Source organism: Eptesicus fuscus, chromosome 8 (genome assembly GCF_027574615.1).
Source record: "Eptesicus fuscus isolate TK198812 chromosome 8, DD_ASM_mEF_20220401, whole genome shotgun sequence".
In the NCBI taxonomy this organism is placed as follows: Eukaryota; Metazoa; Chordata; class Mammalia; order Chiroptera; family Vespertilionidae; genus Eptesicus; species Eptesicus fuscus.
Genome location: NC_072480.1, coordinates 97,498,529 through 97,511,828, shown reverse-complemented (window position 1 = coordinate 97,511,828; position 13,300 = coordinate 97,498,529). Strand labels below are relative to the sequence as shown.

The 13,300-nt window shown below is 57.5% G+C and overlaps 1 protein-coding gene across 9 annotated transcripts in view; it reads left to right on the top strand.

The window, feature by feature from the left end:
- TENM3 (teneurin transmembrane protein 3) overlaps window positions 1-13,300 on the top strand; it is a 439,075-nt gene that overhangs the window by 412,325 nt on the left and 13,450 nt on the right. For all 9 annotated transcript variants that reach the window (XM_054720168.1, XM_054720165.1, XM_054720166.1 and 6 more), the window contains 2 exons: window positions 6,031-6,206; window positions 7,968-8,203. In XM_054720168.1, coding sequence (XP_054576143.1) covers window positions 6,031-6,206; window positions 7,968-8,203 — 412 coding nt within the window. The remainder of the gene's footprint in view (window positions 1-6,030; window positions 6,207-7,967; window positions 8,204-13,300) is intronic.

Below are 13,300 nucleotides of genomic sequence, written 5' to 3'. Positions count from 1 at the left end.
CATCCGTACAGACATCTGCCTCGTTTGCAGACAGACCCGCTCAGCGCCGGGCTGCCTCAGAGGCCGACACGCGGCCCGAGGGGTGGGCCCGTCCTCCACCTCCCGTTCTCGTCCCGGGTTCCCCGGCTTCTCTCGATCCCTGCTCTGATGTACACGGGTTTTTTCTAAAAACAGAAGATGAATTTTAAAAACATTTGATCAAAGGAGATCAAAGGGTTTCACTCCCCGGGAAGCACTCAGGACCAGAGATAATCCTGCAGAAGGTTGCCATGTGAATAAATGCAGGATCCATCGTCGGTTGACACGGGTGGGCCACAGTCTGAGTCCGTCGATCTCCTCCCAGGGGAGGGGCCGTGGCGGAGGTTTCACAGAGGAGTGTCGCCTGGCGTTCCCGTGACGACGGGGAGAGGCAGGGCCAGCCTTAAATCTAGGGCAGCTGTGGGGTGGGAAGCCGTGAGAGGCGTGATGAAGACAAAGGGAAGGATGGGGAACTCTGCGTCTGTGAGGGGGGGAGAGAGAAAATGCCCCTCCTGGAGGAATACATCGTTTTCCACCGAGAAAGGCCAAAGCCCAATCTCTGGGGCATTTGTCCGTAATCCCCCTGCTTAGGAAACTGAAAAAAGAGTGTAGAGTATCCCACAAAGGCTAGAACAGCAAATCTAGGCAAAAACGCAACAAAACTAGAGACAGCAGACGAGCATCAGAGAAGGGCATCGTGGTGAGTGAGCGAGCGGAGGCCCTGAGGCCTGGGAGCAGCTCTTCCCAGCCAGCCTCTGGGAGGGGGCACCGGAGGGGGCCTCGGAGCGGGCATCGGAGCGGAGAGGATGCGCTGGGCTGTGAATTGGAAGCCCGGGGCTTGGGCCCCATGAATGGAAGGAGCGGGGGAAGCTGCTGTTCTCTTCCAGTTCCCTGGGGCTGCCGCATTGTGATGTCCGAATGGAAGCTGCACTCAGACAGAAACCGCGCCGGGCGGGGCTGCTCACCACCGCAGGCCGCAGTGAGGCAGCCGCGGAGCGCACGGAAGCGGGGAGCAATGCCCACCGGCGTAGGTTTGGGGGAGGCCTCCCTCCGTCCTGAGGGTCCCCGTATTTCAGAGGACGGTGGCCGTTTGCTGGGCGTGGTGTTTCTGTCTTTGTCGGGTGAGGAAGGGGTCACGGGCATTCGGAAAGTCCCCGAAAGTCGCCCTGGACGCCTTCGCTCACGCCCTAGTCCCGAGGCCCCCGGTGCCTCGGATGGCCTCGTCCGCTCTGCTTTGCTTTCATTTCTCCGGACCTGGGCGCTGGCCTGTGGGGAAGCTGTCTCCGTCCCCGCTGAAACGAAACAAATGATGACGGGAGGAGTTTTTATCCAGTTTTACTTATTCCTCGGAAAGAGCGCTCCCCCTGAGTCAGGCCCCTCTGTCTTTGATCTGTTTGCCGGCCTTTCTTTAGGGAACCCTGGAGGGAACCCTGAAGGGAACCCTGGAGAAGCCGTGATCGTTGTCACTTAAAACCCCGTGCTGGTTGCTGGCTTTATTTCTTGGCGTGGAAAACCGCCAGGTCTGCGAGGCACTCTCCGCCTGACCCGGCCCTCGCCCCAGGCTCTGCGCATGCTGCCATCATCAGCCTCCTTAAATCCACGCTTCCTCCTTCACGGCGCTCTTCAGCTCCCACGGTCCCCCCTCCCCCCTCCCTTCCCCCCACACCCCACCCTTACACCCTTGAAACCCGCCCAGGGCCTCCCTCTACCGCGGAATGGACCCTAAGAGGACCCTCCGTGTCAGCTGGGCTGTCTGCTCCCTGACCTCACTGCCCTTCCATGCTCCTTCTCCAGTGGCCGTGGCCAGAATGCCGTCCTGCCTTCTCTGCCTAAATCCCGTGTCTAGGTCCAGGCTCGGCGAGGTCGCCGCTGAGGTGGGCCTCCCGCGCTGCTCGGTGTGGGGACGTCTCTCCGTGCACCCCAGGCCCACGTGGCACTCGTCTTCAGTCGCTCTTCGTGTCCGCAGCGCCTCGCCCTGTGCGCCTAGTGAGCCGCTGGGAGGGACGGGCAGGCAGCACTGGGGCCTCGCGCCTGGACGCCGGCCGGGCCTGCCTTGTGCGTGCACTGGAGCCCCCCTGGTGTCTTCCCTGATGCTCAGCCACTCCTCCAGGGCCGACTCAGAACTGCCTGGCCAGACCGTGCCACGGCCACATAGACCCCAGCTCCCCTGGGTCACTACCTGCCCCGCCTGCAGCGTGACTTGTTTTTATTTCCCAGGGAGCCAGGGCTGATGGGTTAGGGTCTGCGTGCCTGGCACCCTGTTCCATGCCATGTGCCCGGCTGTCCGTGGCAGGGATGCCCGCCAGCGGGGCACAGCACAGGGGTGAGCCGCCAGGTGAGCCGTGAAGAGCCGAGGCGGAGGCTGGGGCGATGCTCTCTGCAGGAGACATCGGATGTTCCCACGTTAGATTGAATGGAGCCGGAAAACCTGCGCCAGCCCACGGGCTGAAGGGGGCAGGTGAGGGGGCGGAGCGCTGGCGGGTGGCGTGGCCTGCGGGGAGCCGAGGTCTCCCTGTGCACCAAGCACGAGGTTGGCACGAGGATAATGGGCCTGGGCCCAGGCGTGAAGGCTCCAGGAATGGCCCGGGCGTGAGATGCAGCCAGAGGCTGACCCGCTCGCCTGACCACCGCCCATGTCCACGTGGCGTCTGGAAAAGGCGGGGCGGGGAGAACGCGGTATCGATGCCACGTTCCATAGGAGCCTTCAGAAGGATGCTCATTTCTTCACAACACGGCGTCTCCACGCTGTGCTGCGAACAACGTCCCGTGGTCTAAGACTACGGCCAGGGTGAGATGTGCCCGCCGGCTGGTGTTATCCGTGACTCTGTGTAAAGAACCTGCGTGTGTTTGTGTGTGTGTGTGTGTGTGTGTGTGTGTGTGTGTGTGTGTGTCTTCAAGAGCAGTCATCTCTCCGGTAAACCGGCTCGGCTCCCACACGGGCCGGGGGAGGGGTGGGTCTCACTTCGTATTTCAGCTCTGCCTTTTAGGGGCCCAGTGATCACACTGAAGGCGCATTTTCTTTCTCTCCGCTCCTCCCTCGCGCTGCTCTCTCCTCGGGGCCGGCCCTGCTGCTGGCTGAGCGGCGTGGCCGAGTGTCAGAACACGTCAGTCCGACCGTGATCTGACCGAAGCCGCCGCCGGAGCACTGGGTCAGCGATCAGGGGCTGAGCAGACACCATACCCTCCCTCCGTCTCCCCACCCAGGCCCACTGTGACGCTGTCCTCTCTACTCTCATGACCTAGAACCTTCGTCTAATTATTAACCAAGCTACCAAAGCTAACTTTTTACACTTTAACCCTTTGCACTCGCTTGCTTTTTTTCCGATTCCTTTATTCTACTCGGGATTTAATTTTTTAAATACCCCAGATTTTACAAAGCGTGGCAGTAGAATAAAAAACTGGAGTTTCTTTTCATACAAACTTATTTATTTGGATTTTTTTATATTTCAAATTATTGATACATTCCAAGAGTAATTTTAATCTCGACATCCGAGTGCAAAAGGTTAAAAGCTCTCTGTCCTGTTATAATAGAACTAGAGGCCCAGTGCATGAATTCATGCACGGGTGGGATCCGGCTGGCCTGGCCCCAATCGGGGCAGATTGGGGCCGGTCCTGTCAGGAAGAGGAGATGGCAGGAGGTTGGCTAGCTGCCCTGCCCCAATCGGAGCCCAATCAGGGCCAGACCAGCTAGGGGGAGAGGCCGAGGGTGATTGGCCGGCAGGCCCCACCCCTGATTGAGGTGGAGGGGGCCATCAGGGGTCAGCAGCCAGGGGAGGGGCTGTGGGAGGGTGGCCAGCCAGCCCCGCCTCCAATTGGTGTCGGGGAGGCCGATCAGGGGTGAAGCTGGCTGGGGGAGGGGCTGCAGACAGTTGGCTGGCCGGCCTTGCCCCTGAGCAGGGTGGGGGCACCGATCTGGGGTGAGATCAGGTGGGAGGAGGGGCTTCAGGAAGTTGGCCGGCTGGCCCCGCCCCCTATTGGGGTAGTGGGGGCAATCAGGGGCAGGGCTAGCTGGGTGTAGGGGCTTCAGGCCAATCAGGGTGGTGGGGGCCCATCGGGGACAGGGCCGGCCGAGGGGAGGGGCCACGGGAGGTTGGCCGGCCGGCCCCACCCCTGATCTGGCTGGTTCACTGGCCCCAGTGGGTGTCATAGCCACCAGTCGTTCCCGTCGTTACAGCGTTCCGGCCGCTGGCTTTTTATATATATAGATATCATTTAGGTGCTTCTTCTACCCCTTACTCCTTATTCCCCCTACTCACACCTATGATTAAGATGCCCTCCACGCTCTCTCCCCTGCCTGTCACTGTTAAGGTCCACGTCTGGGCTGACCCAGGTAGGGCTTGGTTAGAGTCTCCCGTTCGCTTAGACCTTTTATTAGTGAGGCTGCCTTAGTGCCACCTGAAAGCCAATCTTCAGTATATGTTTGTCCCAAGGAAATCCCTACTTTTTCAGACATAATTTGCTTTTGCTTTTCTTCAAACCACATTGTCATTTTTGAAATGTTCTCTGATGCTACCACAAATGGAAAAGTCACCCAAAAAATCAATTCTTTAGTGAAGTGTTGCATCTGTGATGCATATTTATGATTATGGGACAGCTATTTAAACTGTATCTTAAGGCCCGGCCAGTGTGGTTCAGTGGTTGAGCATCGACCTATGTACAAAGAGGTCACCGTTTGATTCCTGGCCAGGGCACATGCGTGGATTGCAGGCTCCATCCCCAGTGGTGGGTGGGCAGGAGGCAGCCGATCAGTGATTCTCTCTCATCATTGATCTTTCTCTCTCTCTCCCTCTCCCTTCCTCTCTGAAATCAACAAAGGTATATTTTTAAAAAATAAATAAAATGTATCTTAACATTTAAATTATAAGTGCCTCCGATATTATATGCTTAAAAAGTAATAAAGGTATAAAAAGTAAAGTAAGTATAATAAAAATGCAAGTAATCATTAAACATCAGTGAACACTATACCTCATTTCAGTAAATATAATAAACCAGAGGCCCAGTGCATGACATTCGTGCACTGGGGGTGGGGTCCCTCAGCCCGGCCTGCACCCTCTCACAGTCTGGGACCCTCGGGGGATGTCCGACTGCCAGCTTAGGCCCGCTCCCTGCAGGGAGCCCCCGAGGGGTCCTTAGCGCTGCCACAGAGGTGGGAGAGGCTCCCGCCACCGCCGCTGCGCTCGCCAGCCATGAGCCCGGCTTCTGGCTGAGCGGCGCTCCCCCTGTGGAAGCACACTGACCACCAGGGGGAAGCTCCTGGTTTGAGTGTCTGCCCCCTGGTGGTCAATGCCTGTCATAGCGGCTGGTCATTCTGCCTTTCGGTTGATTTGCATATTAGGGTTTTATTATATAGGATGATTGTTCAAAATGCCTCCCACTCCTACCATGTCAGTGTGGACAAGATAGAGCCTCACCGTCCCACCCAACACTTGCGCTCCGGTTTACCAGGATAAAACATGTCAATCCCTGAGAAATGAGAAAGTCTTTAATAGACTTTCATCTTAGTAGTTTGTTCAAGATGTCCCAAGATACTCAAAGAGTATGTGTAGAAATACAAATACATGCATGTATGTATACACACTATTTCACAAAGCTGTATATGTATTCGGGTTGCACGGCCATATAGAGCAGAAGTTAGTCAAACTTTAAAATCTGATAGGACAGCGCATTAAGTCTGCTTTGTGGGCGATGTGGGGGAGCACTTAGGAACTTAACATCAGCAAACAGGTTCCCTTTGAAACAGCGCATTGGACGTGCAGGCAGGTCTCGGTCACACTTCCAAGACCGGTGCGCTGGGAGGGCGAGTGTGCGGTTGACTCGCGCCCGCCAGGGCGGGTTTCCGTGTTAAACGGGCTTTGGTGACTTCAAAGCATGTTGGAAGTCCTCCGTCTGCATCGCTCTCCTCCCACGAAGACAAACATTCTCCCCACTTGGTGCAGCTGGTGGAGCTGCACGTGACACTTGAGGGAGAACCCCGTTTCCTACTTAACACCGAGCCCCTGCCTTTGTCTGCAGCTACGACAGCGAAGGTCGCCTGACCAACGTCACCTTTCCGACGGGCGTGGTCACCAACCTCCACGGCGACATGGACAGGGCCATCACCGTGGACCTGGAGTCGTCCAGCAGAGATGAGGACGTCAGCATCACTTCCAATCTGTCCTCCATCGACTCCTTCTACACCATGGTTCAAGGTAAACACGAACGCGGCCTGTAAGCACAGGCCCGGCCCCCCGAGAGAGCGCGGCCACCTCATGGTCCCAGGGGAACGGGAGCAGGGCAGGTGGACGGAGAAACCGCCAGAGGTAGTGAGGAGCCGGCCTCCTGTCTGCATGCGATGGTTGTTGAGTTATATGTACATACAGGGTGTCCCAGAAAAACCTATACACATTTTGAATGGTTATAAAGTCACTGTTCATTAACATGCAGTTCGTTTTCAAAATGTACAGGCATCTACAGACATGAATCATTATTTCTGTCAATGCCTGTTTTCAAACCGATGCCCGTTCCAGTCCAGACGTTGATCACGCAAAGCGATGGAAGCACAAGCATCAAGCATCATTCCGTGCATTGCCTGTTGCCTGTTTTGTACCGTGAACTTTATCTTCTATGTATCCCCATAAAAAAGGAGTCTAGTGGCTCTTTAGGGTACATTTCCTCTGTTCAAAGCTTAGTCTGGCTTCACCCATTATTTCAGATCAGTTAAACCTGAACAGGAATGAGCACGAAGTGAGTTGTCGGCTGTTAAAGTGTGTGTTCCGTTTTGGGGACACCGAATACATTATATTATAAAGTTATGTAGCATAGAAAACAATATGTTAACCTAGAAATCTTCCATTCCGTTTTAATAAAACAGTTTATTCCCACGCTTCACGGGCTCATCACACCCTGCCTGGGTCACCGTGCTGGTGTCCTGAGCCTGTCACCCTCACTGCCGGGCGTCCCGTGTTGGAGGCACGGCGCTTTCGGAATCCGGGACACGGTCTCTGAAGGCCCTGTAGTGTGGTCACTGGAAATTCTATCCCAATTCCAAACACGCACGTACGACATGTCTGCACTTTGAGTTCTTCGCTCCGTAGGCATCTGTGTCTGATGTCTCGGTGACGGGACCTCCCACCAGAGTCCTTTACGGCGCACTCCTGAGAAAACCCGTTTCCAGTGACAACTGCAATTGTGAGGTCGTAGCCCCAAGAGGAGTTGCTAACTCTGAGTTAAACTTCTTCGACCCATTTTCTCTGGTTACTAGTTCTGTCAGGTAGTCTGCACAATCATCTGACATTTATTCTCCAAGTCGTCTATGTCAGTGGTCGGCAAACCGCGGCTCGTGAGCCGCAGCCGCGGCTTGCCGCTCTGTTGACTAATGAGTTTGCCGACCACTGGTCTATGTTAGGCGAGCATTTTAAGCTGAAGCAGTAGCTTACAATATGAAATGTTTTAGGTACCAAATGTAAGATGAGCCTCTTCTTTTTAAAGTCCATTTCAGGCAAACAATCACATTATATTTGGGGTAGAGAGGGTATAGCTATTAAATCTTTTCAACGTTCTTTGGTAAAAGGTACGGGGATGGGGGAGGAGGGTCCCCTAGACCCTGGGGGTGACACCAGCCCCCGGAAGAGCACATACTCGGCTCTTTGCAGAACGCTCACTGCCCGACCCTCGGAGGTTGGGCCCCCATTTAGCTCGTCAGGCCGATGAGCACAGGGACCCACCGACGTGGAGAAGCCTGTAATCCCCCTACGTTTCCTCTCGCCGTCGTCAGCCACACCGGGTGTGGCGGGAAATGCCAGGAATCAGAGTGGTCTTACCGTTTTCTAAGCGGACGTCCTTACATGTTTTTACTTCCTTACGAATGCAGTTCGGCCGGCATTTAAAAATCGGTGTCACTTCTCGCGGCATCTCTGGCCGAGTGTTTCATCCTCGCCCGTGGCTCACGCTCTCTGCTGCTTGTCCCGCAGACCAGCTGAGAAACAGCTACCAGATCGGCTACGACGGCTCCCTGAGGATCATCTACGCCAGCGGGCTCGACTCCCACTACCAGACGGAGCCGCACGTGCTGGCCGGCACCGCCAACCCAACCATGGCCAAGCGGAACATGACCCTCCCCGGGGAGAACGGCCAGAACCTGGTGGAGTGGAGGTTCCGGAAGGAGCAAGCCCAAGGGAAAGTCAACGTCTTCGGCCGAAAGCTCAGGGTACGTGTCGGAGGGCGGTGTCCGTGACTGTGAGCGGTTCTTCCCGAGGAGTCGGGAAATGGCGTGGAGCACAGCCTCCAGCGGCCCGGATGTCGACTGGTTCTTATTTTACTAATGTTTTCTTTAAATCTTAGCTTCTCCTTCACCCACTCAGGATGGTGCTCCCCATGCTGCACCCCTGATGTGGGGCTGGGGGTCATTAAGAATGGGCTTCAATATGGAAAGTTTTCCAGATCATAAAGACGCGCATTGAAAGGAGGGCGGGCCAGTGGGAGGTGGGCTAGTTCTTTATATTCTCAACTAGAGGCCCGGTGCACAAAATTTGTGCGGGGGGGGGGGCTGTCCCTCAGCCCAGCCTGCACCGTCTCTAATCTGGGACCCCTCAAGGGATGCCCGACTGCCCGTGTAGGCCTGATCCTTGAGGCCTGGTCACCCCTAACTGCCCTCCCCTGCACCCCTCCTTGAGGATCGGGCCTACACGGGCAGTTGGACATCCCTCTCATAATCCAGGACTGCTGGCTCCCAACTGCTCACCTGCCTGCCTGCCTGATTGCCCCTTAACCACTCCCCTGCCAGCCTGGTCAACACCTAACTGCTCCCCTGCCGGCCTGGTGCCCCCCAACTGCCCTCCCCTGCTGGCCTGGTCTCCCCCCAACTACCCTCTCCTGTGGGCCTGGTCCCCCCCAACTGTCCTCCCCTGCAGGCCTGGTCACCCCTAACTGCCCTCCCCTGCAGGCCTGATTGTCCCCAACTGCCCTCCCTTGCAGGCTTGGTCCCTCCCAACTGCCCTCCCCTGCTGGCCTGATCACCCACAACTGCCCTCCCCTGCTGGCTTGATCACCCACAACTGCCCTCCCCTGCTGGCCTGATCACCCACAACTGCCCTCCCCTGCTGGCCATCTTGTGTCCACGTGGGGGTGGCCATCTTTGACCACATGGGAGCAGCCATCTTGTGTGTTGGAGTGATGGTCCATTTGCATATTACCCTTTTATTAGATAGGATTTTTTAAAGTACAGTTTGGGCACATGGGAGAGTATCAGTGTCAGACCTAACACCCGCCTCCTCGCTACTTATGTAACGGTGAAGAAGAATGTAATGACATTCCTGATTATGCTGGTGACCTTGGTCTTTGCAGAGTGTTCTCTGCGTGACCATTTCACACCGAGCCGTGTATATCTGGGAAGCACGCTGTGGTGTGGGACGCCTGTTTAGTGCTTAATCTAAGACAACACAGACTCAGGGCTAAACCACAGGTTCCAGGGAAACCACCTTCGGACCACCACGAACTGAACCTGACCCATTCTTTCTACTAGTAAACAGGGTTTAGTTAATCAGGTAACTAGGTAACTATTCCTAAAATCACTTGCCTTGCCGTTAAGCAGAAGTACTTACAATCAAAGAGAGAGAACAGAACACAGAGCATACCATTAAAATGTCCATGTTTTCCACGCCAAAAATGGTTAAGTTATTATCACAATCCAACATTATGTACCTTGACAGACCTTTAGGGGGGAAAAAAACACAGCTACTGACCACAATCCTGTCTCTATTCCCAAGAAATAAAAATGAAGTGAGAAAAGAACCAATGGGTCAAATACAGTGTGTGTGCCACTTACAGGGTTATATTCTGATTCCGCTTCAGGAGCAAGGCCGGTGTTTGGGACTGAAGCCAGGGTCTTCGGGCACCAGTGCCACGCGCTCACACCCCACCCGCACCCAGGCTGTGGAGCCAGGATGCCCACACCCCGCCCCCCGGGTCAGGAGGCAGGCAGGGGCTGGGGAGGCGGGGGGAGGGCGGTTCGGGCAGAGGAGTGAGAAGGGAGAGCAGTGGGGCGCCAGGAGGAGGTGAGGTGATGGCGAGAAAGCAGGCTCGGACTTGCCCCAGGTCACTTGGCGAGGGGCTCGGGCTGTTGCCACAGTCGACTCCAGCTGCCGCCTTTCCTTCGGCGGAGCCTGGCCTCACTGGCTGCCTGCACCCCTCTCTGCCTGCACCCCTCTGCCTGCACCCCTCTGCCTGCGCCCCTCTCTGCCTGCGCCCTCTCTGCCTGCACCCCTCTCTGCCTGCACCCCTCTGCCTGCGCCCCTCTCTGCCTGCACCCCTCTGCCTGCAGCCCTCTCTGCCTGCGCCCCTCTCTGCCTGCACCGCTCTCTGCCTGCGCCCCTCTCTGCCTGCGCCCCTCTCTGCCTGCACCCCTCTCTGCCTGCACCCCTCTCTGCCTGCACCCCTCTCTGCCTGCAACCGTCTCTGCCTGCACCCCTCTCTGCCTGCGCCCCTCTCTGCCTGCGCCCCTCTCTGCCTGCACCCCTCTCTGCCTGCACCCCTCTGCCTGCGCCCCTCTCTGCCTGCACCCCTCTGCCTGCACCCCTCTGCCTGCACCCCTCTCTGCCTGCACCCCTCTGCCTGCGCCCCTCTCTGCCTGCACCCCTCTGCCTGCAGCCCTCTGCCTGCGCCCCTCTCTGCCTGCACCCCTCTGCCTGCACCCCTCTCTGCCTGCACCCCTCTGCCTGCGCCCCTCTCTGCCTGCACCCCTCTGCCTGCACCCCTCTGCCTGCGCCCCTCTCTGCCTGCAGCCCTCTCTGCCTGCGCCCCTCTCTGCCTGCACCCCTCTCTGCCTGCGCCCCTCTCTGCCTGCGCCCCTCTCTGCCTGCGCCCCTCTCTGCCTGCACCCCTCTCTTCTCCCGAGGCCCTGCCTCCTGGGGCCATTGCAAACCAGAAGCCAGCTCCAGGCTGTCTCCTACTCACTGTCCCTAAAGCAGGCGGATGACACACACACAGTCTCAGGCACAGGGCTGCCTTCATCAGACACGCAAGGACGCCGCTCCCACGCGTGCTCCCCATTCTGCACCCCAGAGGCAGCCCCACTTGGAATTCAGAACCCGCGGTTCTGGACCGGGCTCCACTTTTTACTAATAATTAGCCTTCTGGGGAAATCATCGCATCCGTCAGCCTCATTTCCTTACCTGTAGCGTGGCTGTCTATAGCATGATCCGAGTAACATATCATCTACATGCTCCCTTACGAAGCAGACATGACAGACAGAGCTGTACTGTGGATAAAAGAAATGTGCCCTCCCCTGCCTGTCCCCCACCATTGTCACAGACTCACGCGAGACGGTGGGCAAGTCCGCTTTCAGCGAGAGGCCTGGTTGTTCCTGACCCCAACCCCGGAGAATCCCACCCCCGTCCGCAGACGCCGGCTTTCAGACCCTCACAGCACAGGGACGGGACGGGACGGGAAGGGGCTGTTTCGGGGGCAGGTTGGGAAGGTGCCGGGAGAGGGAGGAGGAGGCCAGTCCCGGAGCACACGTGGCTGTCCTTGGTGCCGAGCTGTGTATACGTGTATCCTTGTCTGTGTATTAGCACTGCTTTTTCAGACTTAAACGGAAATTAGGACGAGCAGAGGGAAAGAGGGGGGTCCGATAGGACGTCGCTGGTTCTCTGATTCTAAACGGAGACCCTCCTCGCTCTGGGGAGGAAGGGACTGCGTCACCGCGGCGGGGTTTCCTCCCGACAGCGAGGCCCAGGCTGCAGGGCTGGCGAGAGCTTGCAGAGGACACTGTCCTCTGGGCGTGTGGCCGCGCTCGGGCGATTCCCGCCATGTGTGCCCGGCTCCGGGCACGGCGCCCGCACCACCAGGGCCGGTTCCCGCCATGTGTGCGCGGCTCCAGGCACAGCGCCCGCACCACCAGGGCCGATTCCCGCCGTGTGTGCCCAGCTCCGGGCACAGCGCCCACACCACCAGGGGCCCTTCTTCCCTCCAAGACAAGGTTGGATGTGCCAGCTCCGCCTGCTCGCTGCATTCCTCGGTGGACTCAGAGGGAAGCCCTAGGAGGGAAAGTCTGGCCTCAGGACTGGCCCTGGATCTGCCCGGGGAGGGGAGGGGTGCCGGGAGCCCCAGGCCAAGGGCGTGGGAAGCGGCGAAAGCCACCGTGTGCCTCGCATCCTCCCTGGAAGGGAGACCGTCTCCGCTCTCCCTCGGTCTTTCCCAGCAGGACGTCCTTCTCGCTCTTCCACTCTGGCCTCCGTGGAGGCCGGGGCCTGGCGCAGGGGGACCCTCCCGTGTGCACCCGGTGACGGAGAGGAGGAGGCCCAGCCAAGCGTATCCTCTGGCTCCTTCTCCCGTTGCATCTGCACCTTCCGGAGAGGGCTCTGCGCAGCGCTCACCCCTGCAAACGCCTGGCCGCCCCCGACAGGCCTGACCCCGGGCGGGAGATCGCGTGGACAGAGCAGCTAGAGCGCTGGATGCAGTCCTTTCAGACGGTAAAGAAAGGCGAGGATTCGACCAGGAAAACGCGCCGACGGCACTAGCAGCGTGAAAGCCCTTTCTGTGAAGCGATCCACCAGTGAGATCGGGACGGACACCAGGGCAGGCACAGCAGAATGGACATCAGACGGCTCCTTACTCCTCTGAGTTGGTTTTAAGAAGCCACGTGCATAATAGTTGCTGGCTGCTGTCTTATAATGTTTAGTAAATATTCCTAATTTTTTTTCAGGGTTAGACTTTGGAACTGGCCTTTGTCATCAGTTATAAAAAAAAAAAACAAAATAAGTGTCACTCCAATCAGAAAATTCATCTTCTACACTTGCCCAGAATACAGATGCTTAAAAGGGGGGAAAAATCAGTCAATTCTTTAAAAAGCAATTCTCAGAATTGGCAAGACAAAGGTGCCTTTGAAGGCACACGTAACATGACGACACATTTAACCCTCACGCCGCCGCCACGCCGCGGGGCATCCTGGTTGTCCCTTCAATCTGCGTGGCACGGCCTAGGGAGGGAGCGTTCGCATCGCGGGCGTGTGGGGAGACACAATCCAGTCTGCCCGTGGCTGTTCCGACAGGGACACGAGGGCGTCGAGAGGCTGTGGCCGAGAGCACCAGGCAAGGAGCCGGCCCCTCCCCCTCCGTAACGTCCGGACACGTGAATAGGATCCGATGGTGCGTGTGTCTTTAAGCATGAAGACGTGTTCTCACGTCTTTGTGCCTTCGTTTTGCCAGCATTCCACAGGCAACGGAGGCCCCTCCCAGCACCGAAGGCCCGTGTGGTTAATGACGGCCGTGCTGGGCCTGATCGGGGGGAAGGGGGCCTCCATGCTCCC